We start from the raw sequence: 24,831 nt of genomic DNA, 5'->3' as shown, positions 1-24,831 counted from the left end.
GCAAGTGAGGTGACCAGAAGATAGGAAAGCCTGAAGGGTCCAGCTTTGTGTAGGGCCAGAACAGCAAGGTCAGCGACGGCGGTGACTGTCTGGAGGGGGACCGTTTGGAAGTTCCTGGAAGGACCCCGTTGGCTGTGTGCCCGGTGGTCTGGAGCAGTGTTCCGAAGGACAGTCAGCACCAGGGCAGGGGCCTCTCGGACCCCGGCAAGGCTGAGTCGCCAAATTTGCCGAATCCGTCAGTGAAGGGGACGTAGATCCCTCCTTCTCACCTCCTCCTCCTAAAAAAACTCCCCCATTAGGTTATATTGAGTGTTTAATTTTGCATGTTCTTTGTTTTCCATTAATGAGCGTGGACTGTGTCCCTCTGCATCCCTTATCATCACATCAACTTATTGTTTTATAGATTTTTTTTTTTAAATCATTGTTTTAAGAATCTTTTTTTCTTTTCTATAGTTATTATGGATAAAGCCATGCCTGGAGATGCCTCGAATTACCCCTTTTTTGAGTGACCTTCATGACATCTACTTTATGGGAATTGGTACTTTTTTACTGTTATGTAGGTCCTTATTTGTGAACCCTGCATGAGAGCTGTGGATGCGTGTTTGCCGGGTCTGGTGCCTTCTGGTGACGTGCGCCGCTCCATAACGGTTTTGCCTCCTCCCATGCAACTAGCCTGGCCAGCGTGCGTTGGAGGATGCGAAGTCTCGGGAGCAACGGCGTCGCTATGGTGCAGCCGGGGGCGGTGCCCATGCGCCCAATCAGGCTCTCTGATAAGGTGATTTGGACCATGTGATTCCAGAACAGACAGACAAAAGTAGGCTTCAGAGTTCTCCAGGCCACGCCCCCTGATGAAGCAGATCTTTACGTCTGTGAAACAGCTGTAGGGGCAGGAGCCCTCTTCACACAAACAACTCCAAGGCTCCCACATGGGTAATGGCGGACATTGTAACCTTGGATCTTTAATCAGCACTGGTTTAACCTTGTGAGCACAATCATGGATCATATAAGGAACATCTATGCATATGTATAGTGAGACACTGCTCTGCTAAAGGTTTGTTGATCTGCTCTGTATCTGCATTGTTTTGTATACAATACATGCATTTGCATATCAATCAAAAAAATATCAAAAATATAAAATAATGAGCTAAACTCGTTAACCAATAATGCAATCAGAAAGAAAGTTTCAAAAAAATGAGTATAAAAGCTCTTAATTTATTGTACATTAATTAAAATACAAAACAATACAATACAAAATTATATCAAAAGCAAGATTGCCAATTCATAAAGTCTGTAAGCCGTAATATGCCTGCACTTAAAAAATGAGTAAGTTTAATTAATTATATGTGTAGAACCACTAAGAAATTTATTTTGTTCCAAAATTGAACTCTAGTACCATCTAGTGGTAGAGAAAATTATTACATATAAAATATACAAAATGTCGCAAAAATTATAAAAGGAATTTTTATTTGTATAGAAAACTTGCTTTGTGCAAAAAGATATTAAGCAAAAGGTAATATACCTGCACTAAACATAAAAATCAGCAAGCGTTTAGTATTTAATTTTAGCGACACTGAGATGAACTTACTTAGTGCAGAGCGGTATTTGGTCAGACCCTGTTGCCTCGACACGTGTTTCGTACTACAACTTCATCAGGAAGCACGTGTCTTAGGGGAAGAGGCAAGTTTTTAAAGGGCTGAAGACCAATCAGAAAGCATGTGGTAAGGAGATTAGATAATGAGACAGCGGTGTAAATTCCTAGTCTCGTTCTAAATTCAGAATTCCGATATGTGTCCTGGAACGCAAGCGCCGCACGGCTGCCAGGTAACAGAGCAGGCGCACTGCATTGCAGAGCACACACTACACTGACACCGCATAGTAACTACTTTATTAATGTCACTGCGTCTGCTCAAGAAATCCAAATAATTAGAGTCTGGAGCTTGAAATGGGCGCATACGTATTGATAAGGCATCCCACAGAATAATATCTTCAGGTCACGGCACGGTTTATACGCGTCCAGCCATTGCCCAGCAACGTCATAGATTCATAACAAACCAATTCGCCGCTCATTGAAGACAAAGGACCCACATTATCAGGCATGCGCACAGCTTCCCAGAATCATAAGGGAATAATAATTACCGCATTTAAAATTCATATCAATTGGGAATAAATTACCAAAGATAAATAATTATAATATAGTAAATTAGTATTTGTGTCCTAAAATTAAGGAAAAAAAGAATAGATCTACCTGTGGCCAAACATTTTTGTAACCCAGACCACAGCATCATGGGCATGAAATTGCTGGTATTGAAAGGAAACTTCATGTCCCAGAGAGACAGGAGACTATGGGAGTACAAACTTATGATGACCGGTGACATCTTCAGAGCAGGAATGAATGTGTCTCATGGATTCATGTCTTTTTACATCAATTAAGAGATGTGCTCCTCTGACCATCCGGGGGCATCACAGCCCGGACCAGACTCTAATCAGAGGATCATAAAACTTTCACACTGAACTGCAGCAATATTTATGGCCACAACAGTTTGTCCTCTTGCCATACTGATAGTTCCGCTTCACATAACTGGTTTTATTTACTACCCCATTCTATGTCCTGTTGTGTATAAATATGTGACTCTTCAGATTTTGTGTTATATTGAGCCTAAAGAAGAGACCTGAGTAGTCTCGAAAGCTTGCTATTATTACCATCTTTTCAGTTAGCCATTAAAAGGTATCAACTGTTGCCAGCGATGTCCGAATGCGGAGAGAGTACCGGTAACCCCCCCCCTCTGCTATTCCAGCTCAATGAAAACAGGCAGACGCTCTTATACACATTAGACCTGGAGATGTGTGGCTCCCAAATAGAACTGTATTGATTTTGTTTACATTAAAGTTATACAAAGTTGATTAGGGCGTAACTATGCAACATACATATTCATTAAAGGCGTGGATTACATGTTCCCAGCAAGAGAAATTAACATTATGACTTTTATTCCCATAATAAGATCTTTTTCAGTTGTTTCTAAGTCAAAACATTCTGTGTCCTTGAGTTTGGTCTCAGAGTTTATTACGTAAATAAGTCTGGTCTTGTTCTTGCAAGGGAGAATGAATTTCTATTATTTTTCTAACCAGTTTAAAAGGTTAACTCTTTCCTCACAATCCCCCCTTTTGGCGTGAGTGATGGACAGGGGGCCATCGAAAAGCTGTGAACTGTAGAGCGAGTAGGCTAGCCTCCAGATACTTTCTGAGCCGCGGGTTGCCCAGGGAGTGTCGTCCACATCCATCACCCAGAGGACTGCCTGCATGCCTCTCGATAGGAGTCTCATCATGATACGCCAAGGTGATTTCTAGAGGAAAGGAGTAGAGAAAAGAAAAAAGCATATTAGTGATTTCATAGGGGTGCTGAATAATCATTGTATCTACATTGCTTCAAGCAGCGGGAAAACAAAACCATTAGCAACTTGAACACCACATAAGCAACTAATAAACAAAGTAACACTTGGAATACTGATTGCAGTATCCCCATGAACCATCCTCCTATTCCCTTAAACCAGTTTGCAGGGTTGAGCATTGAAAAGGTATTGCTCCACCAAGCATCTGAGCTTCTGAGTACCTCCTCATCATGTTTTTTTCCTCAGCTTTTGTATCTCAGTTAAACTGGCTTGGGCTTTTAAGGTTCCTTTTGGATCTATGTAGTGACAACAGCTGGGGCCCATTATTTGGCACATCCCCCCTTGGGCCGCAGTGAGGTAGTCCAGTACCAAAGTATGTTGGTTGGATACAATGATTAATTGTCTCTGTATGGCAATGGTACTATTTACTGCTTGGGGAACCTCAAAAATTTAATCATCAAGATAGTCGGTGCTGTCCACCAACTTATCATACATCTGCATTATCATGGGATAGATAAAAAGAGAACTGAAAAATTTGTTGACATGGCTCATTTGAACCACATGGGGTTGGCCACTAGGCCTGTCTTTGTTGTCTGTCGCTCTCTTTACCAGTAGGTGGAGAGGCATCTTCCCTGCCGGTGTATCAGTGGTGTTGATAATGAAGGTGGTAGGGGTCAAACGGGCTAGGGTGCAGGTGCCATTTACTCCTACTGGTAGCCATTTGTAGGCATTGTAACCACAAACCCAGTAGGTTTGTGGTGGGAGATCCCAGATGGCAGAATGTTGTAATATGAGTCTATGTACTATATCTATAAAGGCAGATATGTTTCTGAGCATACACCATCCGGGAAGTTGGCCTAAGGGACTACAATAGCCTGCGGACTGTTCACCACAGGTTTTTCGGCCAAGCACATATGGGTCAGAATCATTGCACCATATATTTCCGGGTTGGGAATAACAAGTATCATTTGTGCCTTCTGGAAACAATGAATTGTATACCCACCCATGGTCATGCAGATGTCTCTCGAACAGCAAGGGTTTAAATGCATCTGTACTGTCAGAGGTTCGCCCAAAACTTATTTTGATTCCTTCTGTTGGAATCTTGCCCATAGTAGGTGTTTTTGTGTAGTTACGGGGTACCCAGCTGCTTCCTTCAAAAGGCTAAATATTGCTGGGTTCCGGCAAGGCCAGTAGTAAGGCTGCCTTGCCACCAGAGGAAATCTACCCATCCTACTATTGGTATGGGCACACTAGTGTTCCACAGTTTTTGAAAGTTGGTATCATTGACTGATAGTCTATTGTAACAGCCTCCCCATTGGAACACTTCATTTATTGGGACTGGTATGGCTAAGTAAGGCATGGAGGAGGCTGTCACAGGTGCGTGTGTACATGTCCAGGAGTCTGTGATCTCAAGTTTTTCAGCTAACACTTCATGACGGGTCTCAAATAAATTCTGCCGTGGTGTAGAAGGCCCCAAAAAGGGAGTACACATAGAAATACTTAGCAGTATTAGGCCTTCTTGCAGTGGCTGGCATGGACCCATGTCGATCTCCCCTCAAGTTTGATGGAGGTTGGAGTGGTCAGCTGGACAGTCAAAATCCCTTCGAATCGTGGCTCAAGGGTCTTTCTCACGTGCTTCTTTAGGTAGACCCGGTCACCAGGCTTTAGAGAGTGGGTTCCTGGAAGGGCATCAGGATCAGGTAGAGAAGAGTAGACCCTTTGGTGGGTTTCAGTTAGTCTCTTCTGCAGAGAAACAACATAAGACATTAGGCTATCACATTGCAGGTGTAACTCCTGCGGGAAGTAGCATCCTAATCTTGGTGCACTACCAAACAGTATTTCAAAGGGTGAGAGCCTGTGCTTTCCCTGCAGGGTAGTCCTTATAGAGTAAAGAGCTATGGGGAGACATTCTGTCCATGGTCTACCAGTCTCCTCCACTACCTTGGCTAGTTTGAGCTTTAGAGTTCCATTTAACCTTTCCACTTTCCCTGATGACTGTGGGTGGTAAGGCGTGTGTAAGGCTGACTGAATGCCTAACAGGGAACAGGTATTCTGGAAAACTTGTCCAGTGAAATGAAGTACCTCGGTCTGACTGTATGACTTCAGGGAGTCCAAACTGGGGCACCAGCTCACAGGCCAATTTTTTTGCTGTAATTCGGGCCGTGGCTGAGCTTACAGGGTGGGCCTCTGGCCATCCTGAGAAGAGGTCTACACAGACAAGTACAAACTCGTAGATGCCATGTTTTGGCAACTGTATATAGTCTATTTGTACTCTTTGAAATGGGGCAAACGTCTTTGGCATGTGCCTTTGCGGGGTTTTAGTTAGCTGGCCTGGATTATGCTGTTGACAGATGTCACAAGCTTTTATTCTCTGGGAGGCGTATTGTCTGAAGCCGGGGGCTACCCAATAAGGTTGCATCTGGTTCATGATTGAGTTTGTGCTACCGTCTGTAGGGTAGTGGAGTACTTGGAAAATGGCAGGGAACCAACTGCGTGGCAGGACGGAAAGTCCGTTTAGGCGCCAAATCCCCTCCACCTTTTCTGCCCCCTTGGCCCGCCATCCGGCCTTTTCTTCCTCAGAGGCATTTTCTTGTGTCTCAAAGAGGTTCTGCATTTCTTCCTCCGTCATTTCGTCTCCGTCAAAGGGAGTAAGGCTGCTTGTTTTGCTGTTTGGTCGGCCAAGCGATTTCCCCTTGCCTCGGGTGTTTGAGCCTTGGTGTGGGCAGCAACCTTTGATTGCTAGCTGCTTTGGTATCAAGGCTACTTCCATTAGTTTCTTCACTGAGGCTCCATGCCTGATGGGATTTCCTGTTGCTGTGAGGAATCCTCTAGTCTGCCAGATAGTGCCAAACTCGTGCACAATGCCGTATGCATAGGCTGAGTCCGTGTAGATGTTCGCTGTTCGTTCTTCCAGAAACTCAATTGCCCAGATGAGGGCAAGATGTTCTGCTTCTTGAGCAGATATGCATGGAGGTAGCAGTTGTTTGGCTAAGACTGCATATAGTGTTACTACCGCAAATCCGGTGTAGAACTTGCCTGTGTCATCGGCATATCTGCTTCCATCCACAAAAGGTTCAAAGTCTGGATTTTTAAGCGGTGTTGCCTGAATATTGTGCAGGGGCTTTGCCTCATGTTCGATGAGTTCCTGACAATCATGATCAAATGGTGCGCTGGTACGTCTTCTTTTGTCCTCTCTTCTGTCCCCCCTTCTAAACTTGTGAAGATCAGTAGATCAGCAAGGTTTAGACTTGTAACTCGAGCAAATGAGATGTTTGGGGGTAGCAACAGCGCGCACTGAAGTCTGACTTGTCTTGCCATGGAGAGGTGTTTCAGCTGTACTTGATTGAGAATAGCATAGATGTCATGGCTTGTAAGAATAGTAGTCGGGAAATCGAGTGAGATTTCAGATGCTTTCTGCAGTATGTTTGAAACTGCTGTAACAGCACGGACACAGGTTGGTGCTGCTTTGGTGACGTTGTCAAGTTGAGAGGAGTAGTACCAGATTATGTGATGTTTGTCAGTCTTCTGGGTGAGTACTCCTACGGCAAATCCTTGAAGCTCTACTACGAACAGATAGAAGGTGAGATCATAGTTTGGGAGTGCCAGAGCAGATGCATCAATCACTAGTTCCTTAAGCTTTTGAAAGCTTTGTCGAGCTTCTTCTGTAAGAGAAAAAGGAACATTCTTTGTGCAATCATTCAGCGGTTGCATGAGTAGTGACGCATTGGGAATCCACTGTCTACAGAATGAGATCAATCCTAAAAATCCTCTAAGTTGCTTGAGATTCTTGGGAATGCTTGCTTTCCTGATAACTTCTTGTCTGTCCGGGCTGAGGTGTTTTTGTCCTGCAGAAAGGCAATGACCCAGGAAAGTGACCCTCGTTTTGCAGAATTGCAATTTCTCTGTTTGCTTTGCATCCTACTTCTGCAAGAAAGGTAAGAAGGCTTATTGAAGCCGTTTTACATTCTTCTTCACTAGGGCAGCACAGTAGTAAATCATCCACGTACTGGAGGAGAACACAGTGGTCTGGGGGCTGCCAGCTTTGAAGGACACTACTCATAGCCTGAGTATATAGCGTAGGAGAATTTTGCATTCCTTGAGGAAGTCTTGTCTATGTATATTGGTTTTGCTTGTGCGTGAATGTAAACAAATCTTGGCATGCTGGGTCCAGTGGTACTGAGAAAAAAGCATTATCAAGGTCTATGACTGTGTAATGGGTGGATATAGCCGGCACCTGTGTGAGCAGTGTATGTGGATTTGGTACAACAGGGGTGAGGGGCTCCAGTATTGAGTTCACTGCCCTCAAATAGTGTACCATCCGGGACGTGACTGGGTCACCTTCCTTCACTTGTTTTTTCTTGACAGGAAACAGCGGAGTGTTGTAAAGGAGACTTAGTAGTTCTGAGGGCTCTGGACTTCAGCAGTTGTTTTATTTGGTAATCCAGGGCAGTTTCCTGTTGAGCAGAGAGGATATTGTCTCAGCTGTGGTGGCGTAATTCCAGGCTTGACTGAAACTTTTACGGGGGGCACGGGTGGTGTCACGAGGTCAGTTTTTGATGTGGACCAGAGTTTTGCATGAACTTGTAGAAGTATTGGATCCGTGTTTACTTCACGTGTAAGATCACATTCTGGTTGATCTTCGATCATCTGGAGGGTGCACAGGACTTCTGGGATATCTTCTGAAATTTGCAGGATAGCCGATCCATCTTCATTGTAGACTATCTGAGCTTGTAGTCTTGATAGTACATCTGCTCCCACTAGGGCATCTCCACTCTGGGGGGACACTAAGAATTTGGACACGAACATGTGTGGTCCCAGTTTCACCTTCAGTAGATGGGTTATTGGGATTCTCTGGGCTTGTCCATCAAAACCGGATACTATAGTAGCTTCGGATGAGATGGATCCTTCAGGCACCAGGTTCCTGGGGAGCATGGAGCGTGAGGCTGCTGAGTCCACCAAAGCTCTTATTTCCTTGTTGCCAATGTGAAGGGGGACGTGTATAAATGGACCTCTGGCATCCCTATCCCGTGTTGCCGCAAGTCAGGCAGTCTTCTCCTCCTGATTTTCGGGTTGGTTTTGAGTGTCCCTCTTTTTTTCTTTCTACAGTCTCTGATCACATGTCCTCTGATTCCACAATAGTAGCAGGTCGGTGCCTTCCTTCTTGTACCTTCTGGCTGACCGTCCACTGCTGCTATGACAACTTTCTTGTTGCTTCTTTTATCCTTTGCGTCGGTTTCTAAGCCACTTGCTTTGTTGACTAGAAGATCTATGTCTTCCATGTTTCTGCATTCTGGGCAGCACGCTTTCAATCTTTCTGCCAGAGGTGCATGTATTCCATCCATGAAGTATCTTCCCATCAGGCGACGTATTGCGGCTGCTTGTATGTCCAGCCCTTCATCTGTGAATGACTGCATCAATCTGTAGTAAAATGAGCTGACATTCTCCACAGGACCTTGATGCACTGGTCCCATTGTGCCCTTAGTTCTTTGCTCCTGGGCGCAGAAGAGATTGAGTCTTATCATGAAGTCTTGGCCCGATTCCACATTACGGGTATCGTCTGGAACATGTCCTGTCAGATGGGCAGTGAGTTTGGCATACAGTTCGGGAGACATTTTAACTCTACACAAACCCTCCATGTCCAACCAAGTGCTTCTGTAGGAGACCTGTATTTGGTTCAGGTAATGTGAAAAACTGACTGGGTTTCTAGCCGGGTCTGGAGCATTTTGCAGGAAAGCCATCTGCTCGGCTGGAGTCCAGGGTACGTAGTCTTCATACGTACGAGGAACTGCATCTCTGGGAGCATTTGGGTTTTGTAGATCAACAGGTGGTCTTATCAGGACTCTTCTTTCCACTACGGGATAAAGAGGCACTGGTGCTGTGGGGCTCCACAGGCTAGGCATGTTTCACTCCAATCCGGATTTTGTTGGCCAGTTTGTGCAGGTCCATTACGGGGATTCTGCTATTTTTGGAGTTGTTCCAGGAGTAGCTGACATGTACGGAGGAGGCTGCTGATCCTTATTAGCCTTTTTCTCAGCTTCTTTCCATGTGTCTGATTCTTCATGGTATATCCAACCTTGATCGTTGGCTGTTTTTGCCATGTCAGAAAGAGTTCTGACCAGTTTAGTCCATGATTTATCTGCTATTACTCCTGCTCTAGTATCTCTTATTTTGTCCCATTTGTTGGGGTCCAATTGATCCTTCCCCTTCAATCCAAATGTCTTAAAAACTTCCTTGGACTGACTGGCTGTTCTTTTGCCATGATAACACATAGAGATGTTGCAGAGTGCATCCAGCTCTTCTGTCCTTTGATATTCCTTGCCCCATTCTTCGTCTATCTTCTTCAGCTTTTAGACCCTTGAACGTCCCTTGGACTAAACCTACCTATCCTGGAGATACTCAGAGACTAACTCCTTATTTGTATTCCTACCTAAGGTGAGGCCTAGAACCACCTATCCTGGAAGTACTCAGAGACTGACTCTTGATCTGTATTCCTGCTGAAAGGTGGTGTCCTAACTGTTCAGAGGGGGCTGAGTATGTTGAATGGCGCTGGGTTACCCTTCTTGTACCAAAAGGTACACTCTATATCCGATAGCAATGGCAAACAGGGCTATTCCCGCTAACACTAGGGCAGTGAATATCACATCCATTGGACAGAGCAGGCACACTATTCCCTTTCAACACTCACTGATGTATGGTATCTATGACAACCAACAAGGACAACAGCACAGAAGCAAAACGCAGGAGGCAGACACACGGAAACAAAGCATAGAGGGGCAGAGAAACAAACAAGGCACAGAAAACATCTGCTGGCAAAAGCTCTCACTCAGTTCAGTAGAAACCCGCCAATAACCCAGTATCTTACTCACAGTATACCTCTTGCACGATGAGGAGAAAGATAGAATCAGACAGGGGGAGCAAAAAGAGAAGAATAAGGTTCAACTCTTACCTGGCCAGGTGTTTCTGGTCCCTACATCTGGTCCACCTCCCCCTCGGCTTGGCAAGACAGTTCACTGTGTCCTGGGATTAGAAACACGGGTCCCTGTTTTTTCGGGCGCCAGATAATGTTAGGTTGTCCTAACGGTCACAGCTGTTGCCAGCGATGTACGAATGCGGAGAGAGTACCGGTATCCCCCCCCCTCTGCTATTCCAGCTCAATGAAAACAGGCAGACGCTGTTATACACAAGTCCTGGAGATGTGTGGCTCCCAAATAGAACTGTATTGATTTTGTTTACATTACAAAGTTATACAAAGTGAATTAGGCAGGAACTATACAACATACATATTCATTAAAGGCGTGGATTACATGTTCCCAGCAAGAGAAATTAACATAATGACTTTTATTCCCATAATAAGATGTTTTTCAGTTGTTTCTAAGTCAAAACATTCTGTGTCCTTGAGTTTGGTCTCAGAGTTTATTACGTAAATAAGTCTGGTCTTGTTCTTGCAAGGGAGAATGAATTTCTATTATTTTTCTAACCAGTGAAAAAGGTTAACTCTTTCCTCACACAACCACTGAGGACTTCAGTTCTTTTAAACTATTTTTTTATCTCTACTGGCTAACACGGTACAAAAGATATATTTTACCTGGTTCTATACCTATAATGAATAAAACTTACTGATTTTTAAGTGCAGGTATATTATGGCTTACAGACTTGATGAATTGGCAATCATGCTTTTTGATATAATAATTTATTGTACATTAATTAAAATACAAAACAATACAATAAGAGCTTTTATACTTATTTTTTGAAACTGTTTCTGATTGCGTTATGCATTTGCATATGTATAGTGAGACACTGCTCTGCTAAAGGTTTGTTGATCTGCTCTGTATATGCATTGTTTTGTATACAATACATGCATTTGCATAGTGAGACACTGCTCTGCTAAACGATTGCTGATTTGTTTTGTATCTGCATAGTATGTTTTGTATACATTTTATATTTCTATGCACGTACTTCATGCACTTTAAATAAATTTCCTTGCTCTTATTTAGCATTTGCCTAATAGGAAGTAGCAAATGGATACCATATAGGGTTTACAATACTATGCACATTTTCTGTGGTACTATATGCTATTCCAGTGTTGATCTAGAAGCATATATAATGTTGCCATATCACTATTAGCTGTGCTATCTGTAAAGAGGGCCCCTTTGTCTTCCTTGTATCCATGTAATTTACCATTGAAACATTATCTGTGAAATTATCCATACAAAAAATAATCTGTGTTTTAAGCACCAAGTTATAATAAAATTGATTGCACTCTTGTAAAAGACAAAACTTCGATGTAATGACTAGTTTTTCGGATAATATCATTGATTGAAAGTTGCATTGTTTCTTACGCAAGAAATGATTCTCTAGTCCCTGACTGGATTAAAATTGTTGCCAAGGCGCACAACATTAATAAGATATGGCACATTCATTAAGTGACGTGTGCCTTTTAATGAATTTGGCACATCTTATTCCTGCATGCCCCTCATTAATACTGCCAGTCTTAGTGAATCAGTGGGAGGTGTAGCTCCTTTTTTGCAGGCTATGGGGGGTATTTTGATGCTGCTTACTAAAGGCAGCTGTACAAGTTAATTTGTGGCTTCTTTTCTGTGAGCCCTGGGTAGGGGTGTCATCTATTTAAACCTCTGAAACTCTGACTCTCACTGTCAGTTAGTTTACATTCACTGGCTCTGTCTTGTGCTATCTGCTCTTGCTTTTCTTTTTTTGAATCCTGCTATCTGCACCTGCTTTGCTTATTGAATTCTTGTTGTGTGACCAAGACCTGTTTCCTTACCATTTTCTGTGCTCTTTTGTTTCTTGACTACCCTCCTGACTCTGACCGGAAGCAATCCAGTGGACCCTGCTGTAATTCCAGATCCCTGCAGAAGGGTTGAAGGACAAAGGCTTGGAATTCCTTTGGAATCTTCCAAAGTCTGTCCAAGGTAGATTTTTTGAGACCATGGCTTCTGAACAACGTGACAGTAGTGAGTAATAGCCAAAGTGTCACTCTCACCAAGTTGGGTAAAAAAAATCCCTGTGAAGGGCTTTTTGTAGCATTGCCAATTCCTGTAGCAGATAGTGTATCGGCTTTTAGCAAGTGGAACAGTAATTCTTGCTCTGTGAGTTCCAGGTTGCCATGTATCTTCACTCACACCGGTATTAACAGAAACATTAACATCACAACTAAAGTTTGCTGTAAAGCAAGCATTTATTGAAATAAAAGATAATTAGTTATGGATCAAGCAAAAGTAGAACAAAAAATGCATCAGTTAAATGGCAAAAAAACCTACTTTTATTTCATAATCCATAAATCCAAATACATCTTCACAGGGGAAGAGTATAAAAGTGTATGACTGAGACAGCAGTTTCATGTCCACTGACTTTCTCTAGCCCTGTGTGTTGGAGTCAGTGTGATCATTAATTAATGAGCAAAACCGAGCAGAATATACCAGGGATTATGTTACAAATTCTACTCAAACACAATAAATGCATCCTGCCCCTTAGAAAGTAGAATGAAAACTGGTATCACACTCCTTCGTTATTGAATAAACTCAATCCTAATATACCTAACCAATGCTGTAGGTGTGGATCCAATGACGGAAACTTAACCCATATTTCTTGGGAGTGCTCCGTAATACAAAGGTTTTGGAATAGAGTCAAAACTTTAATCTTTGAGGTATCGTGTCTCCACATTTCGTTAGACCCTAAATTCTACTTGCTTAATATTCCCCCATTTCGGATTGGTAGAAAGACCCAACAGATTCTTCCATAATTGACTACAGGCGCAAGATGTTTAAACAGCAAGGAATTGGAGGCTAGCCCGTTCTTCACTCAGTTAGTGGCATTCTTGGGTGCAGGGCGTTCGAGGTATGGAGCAGCTCACAGCTATAATAATACGGCGGAACGTTTTGAAGCAACATGGAATCTGTGGGATGTATACTGGGCTCATAAGGTTTAATAAGGGTAATTACTTAGCAAACGTTAGACCGGGATTCATATCTGTAGGACCTTGCATTCTTAACATATTTAAAAAAAAATTAATACAAAGCAAATATTTAAAGCTTTTTGGGACATTACTACAGATAAAATGTATATGGATAGCTAGGATATGCTTGCTTCATATTAGTAGAACGTTAGTTTTTAACAACACACACAAACAACAAACAGTTAAAGAACAGCTATCACCAGTTTGAGCATGTTAAACTGCCCATGTCAGGGTATAGTGGCTGCAGTAATTTCTCATCACTGTTGCAGAGATATTCGCTGGTAAACTTTGGTTCATAATTTGGTATAATTTAAGTGAGAGTTACCAAAGTTTTGTCTCTGGGGGCATATATTTCTAATGCGAGCTTTACACGAGTCAACCGATTGTGCGATTTCACGATCGATCGTACCCACCCCCGTCATTTGTGCGTCACGGGCAAATCGCCGCCCGTGTCGCACAAAGTCGTGAAACCCCCGTCACACGTACTTACCTGCTGAGCGACCTCGCTGTGGGCAGCAAACATCCTCTTCCTGAAGGGGGGGGACGTTCGGCGTCACAGCGACGTCAAACAGCCGCTGGCCAATAGAAGCGGAGGGGCGGAGATGAGCGGGACGTAAACATCCCGCCCACCTCATTCCTTCCGCATAGCCGCGGGACGCAGGTAAGCTGTGTTCATCATTCCTGGGGTGTCACACAGAGCAATGTGTGCTGCCCCGGGTACGATGAACAACCGGCGCCATTTTAATTAAACAATTTTTTTAAAACTGAGCGACAAGTTTCTCTTAAGACCTTATAGACCCTTTCAACGCCAGGTAATTATACTAGTCCCCTATAAAAAGTATAATTTAAAAAAATGGAAAAGTATCTTAACAAAGCTTATATCCTTAATATATTTTGTCCTTCAATATGTCTATCTTAACTGCTGTTGTGAACGTGAACACTCTCACACACGGGTAACAGAAGAAAGGAAGACCTACTACAGGGAGATGCTGCACCCGTACCCAACTGGTCCCTGTACAGACTAGAAAGACCCTAACCACGCAACTCAAAACCCCACCTTGGACCTGACTCCATAAAAGGCTGACAAGGGGTTTATTGTACCTCTTGAAGGATCAGTAGGGAGGCAGCAATACACTGCCAACAAATGGAGAGGAAGGTGTGCAGAAAGATACAAAAACCCAGAGTGAGAAAATTAAAAAACACACTCATTTAAGGTAGAAGGGAAAGCTAAAGAGATCTAAAAGTAAAAGGATCAAGTAAAACCTAAAAGAGGTTAAAGGAATAGGTCCTGTGAAGGAAAACAAAACAGACTCACTGCAGGAATTAGACTGGTTAACATTAAGGTAAACCCCTAAACTGAAGGGCTGGAACTTCTCAACACAAGTTCACTTAGAGGTATACCCAGCAAGAATGTGCAGTGAAAGGTTATGAAATAAAAAACAACCCAAAATGTGATAGGGCAGACCAAAATGGGAAAATGAGAAACACCAGAAGAGAAGCAAACCAAGAAGGAAGAACAAAGACAATTGGAAACATCACCATTTGGACAAAAAAATAAAAAGGCAATAGCCCAGCAGGCACAGGAATGGAACATGCAGCAACAGGTCACCAGATTGAATCCTCAAACCGAGCCATGATAACTGCATACCAGCTCTACCTCAACTATTCAGGTTCTAAGGGTAAATCTTAACATGAAAAAAAAAAATGTACAGATTAATATTAGTATTAAAGACCTACTTATTGATCCTTGGTTACAACTTTTAAAGGGGTGGTTCGACACCTTCCACGTGATCAGGCATCAGGTGTGAGAAGATAACAATGAACTTGATTAGGACAGATGAAGAAGGAACCATCCAGTACCCAGTTGGTCTCATCTGATTAATAAGATACCATAATTATTAGACATGACTTACTTGGTGTCTGATATTTGCCTCAGCAACTGTCCTTATCTTGTTTACCAGAGAATTGTTGGTCAACCGTTTTAAGATGCAGTCAGGCTCCATATCTCACCAACCACTACAGCTTTGAATGCAAGACTACCATAATATTATGGACAATCATCTTGGCCATCTCATACATAGATTGGATTTGCAACTATTTATCATATGATTAATTATGCAGATTCTTTTCATATCACATTGTTACTGTTTTGCTCCTGGTGGAGGAAAAATCTTTTTCTTCCTGTATACTACAAAATACAACCTGTTCTCACATTCTATAATAGTTAAGTGTGTTGTTAAGTTGATTCCCAAGTGAAAGGTCACTGGTTCAAATCGAGGAGAAGCCATGAAGTAGATTTCCCAAGGAAAGAGAAACCGCATCATCCCAGTCATCGATAGCAGTCTCTTGGCCAAGAAAATTGCCAAACTGCAACATGTGAGGCCATGACAGTTCGAAAAATACGAAATTAAGTCTGTCCATCCATTGAAAAGCCGAGAGGTGGACGTCCAGGCAATTTATCAGAGTAAGCAAGTTGGCTCATAACAAGGCCTATCAGTTCTGGTGCGACAAGCACGGCAATAGAGGTGACTGGAGTGTTTCGCAATAGTGAGATCACAAACATCCATGCTATCACTGTGCGACCCATGTTACACAAGTCTGGCATGGAGGCCGGAAAAAAGGTGAAGGAGCCACGACTTCTTTATCGTCGTAAGATGAGTCAACTCCAGTTTGCAAAAACCGTATGAAAAGTGGAAGATTGGAAACAGGCGATTTGGAGCTGTGAGATAACTCAATAGAATAGGCTTTGATGGGTGCAAATATATCTAGACAAAACAAGGGAAAAGAAGGCTAACTGAGAAATTAAAGCAACTGTCAAGTTCAGTGGAGGAAGCATGATGATATAGCTTTTTTTTTTTTTACTGCCAAAGGCATTGGATACTTGGTCTGGACCGATGGTGGTCTCAATGCTGAGCTATATATGAGTATCCTACAAGATGAGTTACTTCATACACTCGAGTATTATGGTTATTAAAAGGACGACAGTGTTCCAACAGGACAACGGCCAGAAGAAATGGTTCAGTGACAATAAAGTAGAGGTGCTGGATTGGCTCCCACAGTCCCCAGACCTCAACGCAATTGAAAACTTGTAGGGTTGAAGATAAAGCTATTTAAATACCCAAGTGACCTGACCAGTATGCGCCAACACTGGGAACGTGTCGAAGAGATTTCAGTCGGACAGTCTAGACTCTGATCAAGAGCCCAGAAGGATTCAGGCAGTGCTGAAAGCCAAAGGTGGATTTACAAAATACAAAATAATAGAAATTAAAATTTAGATTTCATGATAAGATTCTGCATAACTAATCATATGCTAAATAGTTACACGTGAAATTTATGTGTGAAGTAGCCAAGATGATTGTCTATATAACGATGGTAGTCTCACATTCGAAGATGTAGTGGGTGGTGAGATATTGAGCCTGAACGTCAAAAGCTCAAAACATTGTTACCCTTTTGTTCGTCAGTGTACATGGTGAAATATTTTTATTTTTTTATCCATTCTAAATGGTTATGTTTATTGGTCATTGCATCAAGATTGTTAACTTGACTTTTTATTTTTCCGAACACCTTATCGAAAAATCCTGGACAGCTTGTTTACAGATACATTGGAAAACCATAATAAATCATTATGATTATAAGTCCTCTGTCCTGGAATTTCTGGCCGGTTGACAAACCTGCATTGCATAAAGTACATTTCCCAATCATTATCATTTGGTATTCTATATTGCTTTCCCTTTTAGACCCGTGACTTAACTTTCACGATAATGTAAGTTTTACTGGAAAGTTTCTTCTACAACTTATCACAATAATTTTATAAAATATGAAATGGCTACTTTTCTCTGTAATTAAAAGGTGAATCTTCAATGTAAGTCTATGAGAGACTCATTGTGGCTCTTATAGACTTGCATTAAGAGCTTATGTAATTTCAGACTTACAGCCAGTCAGACGTTACGTGCAGAAATGGCGCCGCGGGACCAGAGCGACGCCGATAAACGATAAAGACACCAGAGAGTGACAGGGGGCAGAGTGACAGGGAGCAGGGACCTTCGTTTAAAAGCACCACCCCAGCGGTGGGGAAAAAAAAATAGAGTGGTGCTTTAAGTAAATGTAGTTTTTTGGGTAATTTTCCCATTCGCTCATGGAAATGAGTTCTCTTATGTGTGTATTTTTTGATTCATAGAAAGGGTTGATTTACAGGAACAACAATTCCCACATTCTGGACATGAAAATGGACTGTTACCTGTGTGAACTCTCATATGTGCAACAAGATTTGATTTGTTGGTAAAACCTTTGCCACAATCTGAACATGAAAATGGCTTCTCCCCTGTATGAGTTCTCTTATGTCTAACAAGATTTGTTTTGTCAGTAAAACTTTTCCCGCATTCTGAACATGAAAATGGTTTCTCCCCTGTGTGACTTCTGAGATGTGCAGAAAAATTTGCTTTCTTGTTAAAACATTTCCCACATTCTGAACAAGAAAATGGCTTCTCCCCTGTGTGAATTTTCTTATGTGCAACAAGATTTGTTTTGTAAGTAAAATATTTCCCACATTCTGGACATGAAAATGGCCTCTCCCCTGTGTGAATTCTTAGATGTGCAGTAAGATTTGCTTTCTTGTTAAAACTTTTCCCACATGTGGAACATGAAAATGGCTTTTCCCCGGTGTGACTTATCTGATGTCTAACAAGTTGCGATTTAATGCTATAAGATTTCCCACATTCTTTACATGAATATGGCTTCTCCCCCGTGTGACTTATCTCATGTTTAATGAGATCTCCTTTGTATGTAAAAGATTTCCCACATTCTTGACATGAATATGGCTTCTCGCCTGTGTGAATTCTCTGATGTACAGTGAGACTTGCTTTCTTGGTAAAACGTTTCCCACATTCTGAACATGAAAATGGTTTCTCACCTGTGTGAGTGCTCCTATGTTTAACAACATCTCCTTTGGATGTAAAACATTTCCCACATTCTTGGCATGAAAATGGCTTCTCCCCTGTGTGAATTCTCTGATGTACTGTAAGACTTGCTTTTTTGGTAAAACATTTCCCACAGTCCAAACATGAAAATGGTTTCTGATCCGTGTGAGTTGTCATATGGCTAACAAGATTTGTTTTGTAAGTAAAGCATTTCTCACATTCTGGACATGAAAATGGCTTTTCCCCTGTGTGAATTCTCTGATGTGCAGTAAGATTTGCTTTCTGATTAAAATATTTCCCACATTCTAAACATGAAAATGGTTTTTCCTCTGTATGAGGTTTTCGATATTCCCTTTTGTTATTTTCCTTTTGCTTAACTGTTTGTAATGAATCAGAAGATAGGTCCTGTTGATAAGGAATAGATGATCGATTTCTTTTGTGAAGGGGTGTATCTGAATTACTGTCATGTTCTTCATATATATATGGTGTTACACCATAATCAGCTGCTTCAAAATCAGGCAATGTCAGATATTCCTCTGAGGCACTGTCATCTGCCAAGAAAACAAAAAAAAGTTATTACAAATCGTGCCTTTTGAAACAAATTGCATTAAAAATCAATTACTGACAAAGACAGAGGTACAAACTGTAGACATCAATACAAGGACAATGGTTTATGATTAGTGGTCATCGAGCACTAAAATGCTTGAGTGCTTGGTACTTGAATCGAGCAAATTGGAATACTCAAGTAACAAGCACAATGGAAGTCTGGGAAGTCGGTGGGAGGGGGCAGGAAAATAGCTGAAATTGATGAAAACAGGGCTTGAATGGAAAAGGAATGGAACAGTATGTGGAAAATGCCCGGACGCGTCACTGACTCCCAGGTTGCTGCTGGGAACAACGACAATAAAACATACAAAAGCGAAGATAACATTTTTGTTTGTAAAATACATGTTAGGAAACATTCTTTCCTGTATAAAGACTTGTATATAAGGTAAATTTAACTAAAGAGAAAAACTGCCTCCTCCAGCTCTTAAGCTACGATCCCATGTGGTGCTTTTGCTGCATTTTTGCACTCTCGTTGCTCACAATGGTGCAAAAATGCTGGAAACAGCTTAAAAAAATAATGGAATTGTATGGATGAGATTTCGGCATTTTTTTCCCTATTTGTAAGGAGTTAGATTTCTAGACAGGTGAAGTCTAGGCACCAAGTGCAAGGCCTATCTTAAAATTGAAAGTAGGGATTGAAATACACCCTGGAATACACATAGAGGATGGCCTAAAAAAAACTTTTTTCCCCTATTTGGAAGGATGGGACTCCTAGACTGGTAAAGCGTATGCACTATGCGCAAGGGCAGCCAAAATTATAAGGAGGCACTCCAATACACCCTGGAACACACAAAGTAGGGTAGCAGAAAACATTAACATTCAGGGCAGAGTCACACTTGCGCGTGACTCACATGAGTTCAATGCGAGAAAATCTCATATTGCACTGGGCCCCATTTAAAGACAAAGCTGCAGCTCAGAACTGCAAGTTTTTCCTCACCCCTAAATGAACTGAGAAAAAAATTGCAGCATGCTGCGATTGTCTGCAAGAGCCTTGTCACTCACACCCATACAAAGTCTATGGGTGCGAGAAAAACATCTGACTGCACTCGGATGTCATTCAAGTACTGTGCGATATACGCACAGGCCGACAATGAAGGAGATGGGGAGATCACTCCCTCTCCTCCGTAGCTGTGATGAGATCTCAGGATCGGTTCACAGTTGCATGACACACGGACCAAAGCCTGAGCCGAAGGTCATTAACATATTGCATCGAATGCTCTTGCATCAGAAGCGATACCAAAGTATGACTCTGCCCTAAGAAGGAGTGGGACTTCTTTGGCCAGCAACATGGAGTCACAGAGACCACTACTCAAGAGTACTAGTGGAACAACAAGGACCAGCTGACATCTGACTCAGATTTTGCTCCAGCTAAGGTGGGTGGTAATTCCTCCTGTGCTGGCTCAGGGCATCAGGCAGCCCTGAGGCTTCAAATAGATTGAAGCAAGGCTTTCCAAACTTTTTCTTCTTTTTTTTGTATCTCCTTGGTAACCTTTGCCAATGAAAATTCCTGAAACATGTGGCAGGAACTTCTCTAACCCACCCCGGGAAAAGAACAGCACAAGTCCTTTGTCCATTTATTCAAACAGGAGGTGCATTTCGGCCTTTCTCCCATTGTAGGAATGCACCTTTATTTTTTGCACAGAGTTGAGGCAAATCAGAGTCTCACATGCCGCAACCACTATGCCCTCCCTGTTTAACTTGATTCCATGGGTTTTTAGTGCCACCGGGGGCATAATAACCAATAGGCGTATCCACCTGTAAAATGAAAATGCTGACAGTCTGACTGTTCTCAAAATGAACAAGCCTTGGATTGGCCCCAACTTCTCGACCCAAGCAAATAACATTTGCAGCACATAAAGTGGATTCAAATGGGTTTTTTAACCCTGGTGTATTCTCAGGAACCCCTTCCCACCCCAAAAAGGGTATACAATCATGGCTTATTATATTTCTTGTTTTCCTTCTTCATCATAATCAACAAGGTTATCATGCGGCCCTCACTCCAAATTTTTACAGGGCATTCAGGCAGCCCTTCTCATAATTTTACTTGCCACGGACTTGAGCCAAATCAGACCACATTCACAGCTCCCTCCATGCTTAAGTTGATTCCTCAGGTTTTTAGTGCTGCCAGTGGCATAATAGCTGATAGGCGCATCTGTCTGTTAACTGAAAATGCTGACAGGCTGACAATTCTCAAAATGAACACGCCTTGGATTGGCCCCGACTTCTCAACCCCATTGGATGACAGCAGAGGAACATAAAGCCAAGTCAAATGTTCTTTTTTTTCTGGTGTATTCCCATGCACCCCTTCAAAAATAAATAAGGGAATACGGTTCATGTTTTTTTTTTTTTATAATTTTCCTTATCCTCCTCCTCTGCCATAGTCATCATGTGGCACTAGCTCATAATTTATTATTTATTTTCTTAGAGGGCCAGCAGTAAGCCCTCACTCATTTTTAGAGTGCCAGAAGTCAGCCCTCACTGAATTTTGAAAGGTAGGGTCATTAGAGACAGTTGAATAGCCAGAGGGAGAAAGCAGGCAACTGCTCCCAAGAGCACCTACACGCAGCAAGTTTTGATTCCAATGATTAGTATGGCTCTTTTTTTTAAAGAATGTGGGGCCGATAAAAGAACAGTCATTTGCAACCTGTGCTGTACCAAGATCAGCATGGGCCAGACTACTATCAACATAACCACCAGCATGCTCAGCCACGTCATCAAAGCACCCGACTAGTTGGGCCGAATATCTGAGTCCACAATAAGTGTCTTCGGGTGACACCACTGCCTCTTCCCCTCTGCTATGTGCTTGACAGGGTGCAGGTGTCGATACCTCACACCCTACACATGTGATTGCACATTCGCAAACACCATCAGCAATGTTCTCAGATTCTTTGTCACAGGGTAGCATTCAGTTGTCCTTATACCAGGCTTTAGATGTTAACACCCAGTCACCTACCCATCTACAGGCCCAAACACTAAACAGGCACATTTCCAGACTGCTTGCCCTAGAAATGATGCTGTTTAGGCTTGTGGACACAAAGGTTGTCTAGACCCTCATGGCGGCAGCTGTCCCTCAGTACTTGTTCCCCAGCCACCACTATTTTTCCAGGTGTGCTGCCCCCACCTTACACCAGCACGTGCCCCATAACATCACCACATAACATAACCACCAACGTATGCACAAATGCTTGTGTCCAGGGACGCTAATTTTCCCTGATGGCAGAATAGGTGAAGCTTGTAAAGGCAGTGATGTAGTCGAACCCTGGGACGCCACATACGCTACTGACGCCGAGCATTGCGGGCTTTAGTTCTATTAGGGTTTCCTCCACCTCATACACCAGTTGCTGCACCACCTCCTCCTCCTCTTCCATCTCCGAACAGTCATCTCTAAGCATGTCGTCCATATCAGTGGCAAGCTGTAAGCACTTCACAGCTGCCTTGGTTCATGAAGCAGCAACAGGCTATGGTGAAACCAATTTCTTTGCGTGACAAACAGCATACTGCTGGAGAGTTGTTGAAAGGTATAACAGACCAGACAGAATTGTGGCTTTCGCCGTTTAATCTACAATCAGGTATGGTCGTTTGTGATAATGGCTGCTACCTGGTGGCGGCTCTGAAGCTTGGTAAGCTTGCACATGTACCAGGCCTTGCCGACTAATAAACCTATTGGTTCAGCACTTTCTGAAAACCTACCCATATTTGCCTGAGCTGCTTCTCAATGTAAACAGAGTGTGAGCTCATTTATGTCTCAGTATTTCCAGTGACGCTAACATTATACGCATTTTGGCCAACGGTGATTACTGATTGTTCACCCTTCTTGACCCACGCCACAAGGTGAACTTTCCATCTCTCCTGTCTGAGGTGGAGAGGGCTAGTAAAATGGTGCAAAACCAGAAGGTTCTAGTTGAACAGTTCATACCAAAATTTCCCCTATGACAACGCTGGCGGTAGGAGGTCATAGTTCCTTGGCTAACCATGGTGGAGAGATGAGGGAGACACACCAGGTCCAACTAAGGCAGAAGAACACTGTCAAAGGTATAGGACAGTTTTATTAGACCCTCCCAGCACCCAGACCCTGAAGCGCTGGGTAGCCTGACAAGGAGGAAAAAGTTTCTGAAGATGTTGAAGGAGAATCGAGCAGACCGTACCAGCGTCCTCCGTGATTGTCTGCCTTACAGCTATTGGGTATTCAAGTTGGACACGAGGCATGAACTGTTCCTCTACACTCTGAAAGTCACTGCCCTGTCACTAGTGTTTTTACTACTGCAGGGGCATAACCAGAACCAGAGTTTATGGCATATCTCAGCTGGAGCGAAAAATGGCCTCAGGAAGTATCTCATAATGCTGATGCATTCTGAACTCAAGATAAACTGACCTGAATAATTTCTGGTTAATATAGGTAGATATGATTTGCATTTAAAATTAGGAATAAAATTAAAATTGTATGAAATTTTGAAAAATTTGCAATTTTCAAAATTTGAATTTTTAAGCTCTTGAAACAGTCATAGCATGAAAAAATAATCAATAAATACCACTTGCCACATGCCTACTTTACGTCAGCATCATCTTTAAACATTTTTTTGTTCTCAATTTTAGAAATGGGTTAAAAGTTTGGCATCAATTTTTTCAACAAAATTTACAAAACCAAATTTTATTAGGGACCACTTCACATTTCAAGTGACTATTAGGGGCATGTGTGTTAAAAACATTATTCAGCACCATTCAAGATATTCAAAACCACACTTTGTTAGCCCTTTAGGTGGCTCACAGGAATTACAAAATGCAAGCAAAAATTTAAAAATTAAGCATTTTCTACAAATTTTTTCATTTTCACAAGGATAACAGAAAAAAATTACCTGTACAATTGTTGCTCAATTTCATCTGAGTATGACAACACCACATTGGAATGGAAAGAACGCCACTGAATTTTGGAGCGCAATTTTGATTAGATTGCGAACAACATTTGCTGGGCCCAATATGTGCTTAAACAGAAGAAATCCCCCATAATTGACCCCCATTTTAAAAACTACACCCTTCAAGAAATAATCTAGGATGTGGAGAGCATCTAGAATTCAAAGGTGCTTCACAAAACTTTAAAACATTGGGACATCAAAATGAAAACTATTTTTTTTCCACAAACATTTTACTTAAGCCTTAAATTTTTCACTTTCACATGAATAACAGAAGAAAATGGATTATAAAATTGGTTATGCAATTACTTCAGAGTACACATACCACATATGTAGTTAGAAAATACTGTTTGGGGACACAGCAGGGCTTGGAACGGAAGGAGCAGGATTTGCATTTTGGAGCACAATTTGAACTGACCATGTTGCATTTATGGAGCCTGAGAGATGCAAAAACAGAAGACAACCCCCACAATTGACCCCATTTTGGAAACCACACCCTTCAGATAATTCATTAATAAGTGTGGGGAGCATTTGGAACCAACAGGTGCTTCACAGAACTTTATAACATTGGGATGTGTAAATGAAAAGTTATTTTTCCACACAAATGTTTCTTTACCCCAATTTTTAAATTTCACAATCGTAGCAGGAGAATATTGTTGTACAATTTTTCTGGAGTATGGAGATACCCCATATGTGGTTGGAAACTACTGTTTGGGTATACAGGAGTGCTTTGGAAGGGGAGGAGCGCTATTAGAATTTTAGAGCGCCATTTTGGCTAGAATACACTGTGTTAAATTTGAAAACACGATGAAATACCAAAACAGGAGAAACCCCCACAAGTGAACCCATTTTGGAAACTACCAATCTCGAGGAATTTTCCCAGAGGTGTAGTGAACATTTACAACTCTCAGATTATTCATGCAAATGTATTACATTGGGCCGTGAAAATGAAAATTTACATTTTTTTCCACTACAATGTTGCTTTAGCCCCAATGTTTTAATTTTCAAAAGGATTAATAGAAGAAAATGGACAGTAAAATTAG

The 24,831-nt window shown here is 42.1% G+C and overlaps 1 protein-coding gene across 1 annotated transcript in view; it reads right to left on the bottom strand.

Moving 5' to 3' along the window:
* LOC142312394 (uncharacterized) overlaps window positions 1–24,831 on the bottom strand; it is a 95,735-nt gene that overhangs the window by 53,312 nt on the left and 17,592 nt on the right. The window contains exons 7-8 of the mRNA XM_075351338.1: window positions 17,597–18,826; window positions 10,418–10,425 (exon numbers count right to left, since the gene is read on the bottom strand). Coding sequence (XP_075207453.1) covers window positions 10,418–10,425; window positions 17,597–18,826 — 1,238 coding nt within the window. The remainder of the gene's footprint in view (window positions 1–10,417; window positions 10,426–17,596; window positions 18,827–24,831) is intronic.

Source organism: Anomaloglossus baeobatrachus, chromosome 5, assembly GCF_048569485.1.
Source record: "Anomaloglossus baeobatrachus isolate aAnoBae1 chromosome 5, aAnoBae1.hap1, whole genome shotgun sequence".
NCBI classification, from domain to species: Eukaryota; Metazoa; Chordata; class Amphibia; order Anura; family Aromobatidae; genus Anomaloglossus; species Anomaloglossus baeobatrachus.
Note: the sequence above shows the minus strand (reverse complement) of the source record. Positions and strands in the feature narration are given on the sequence as shown.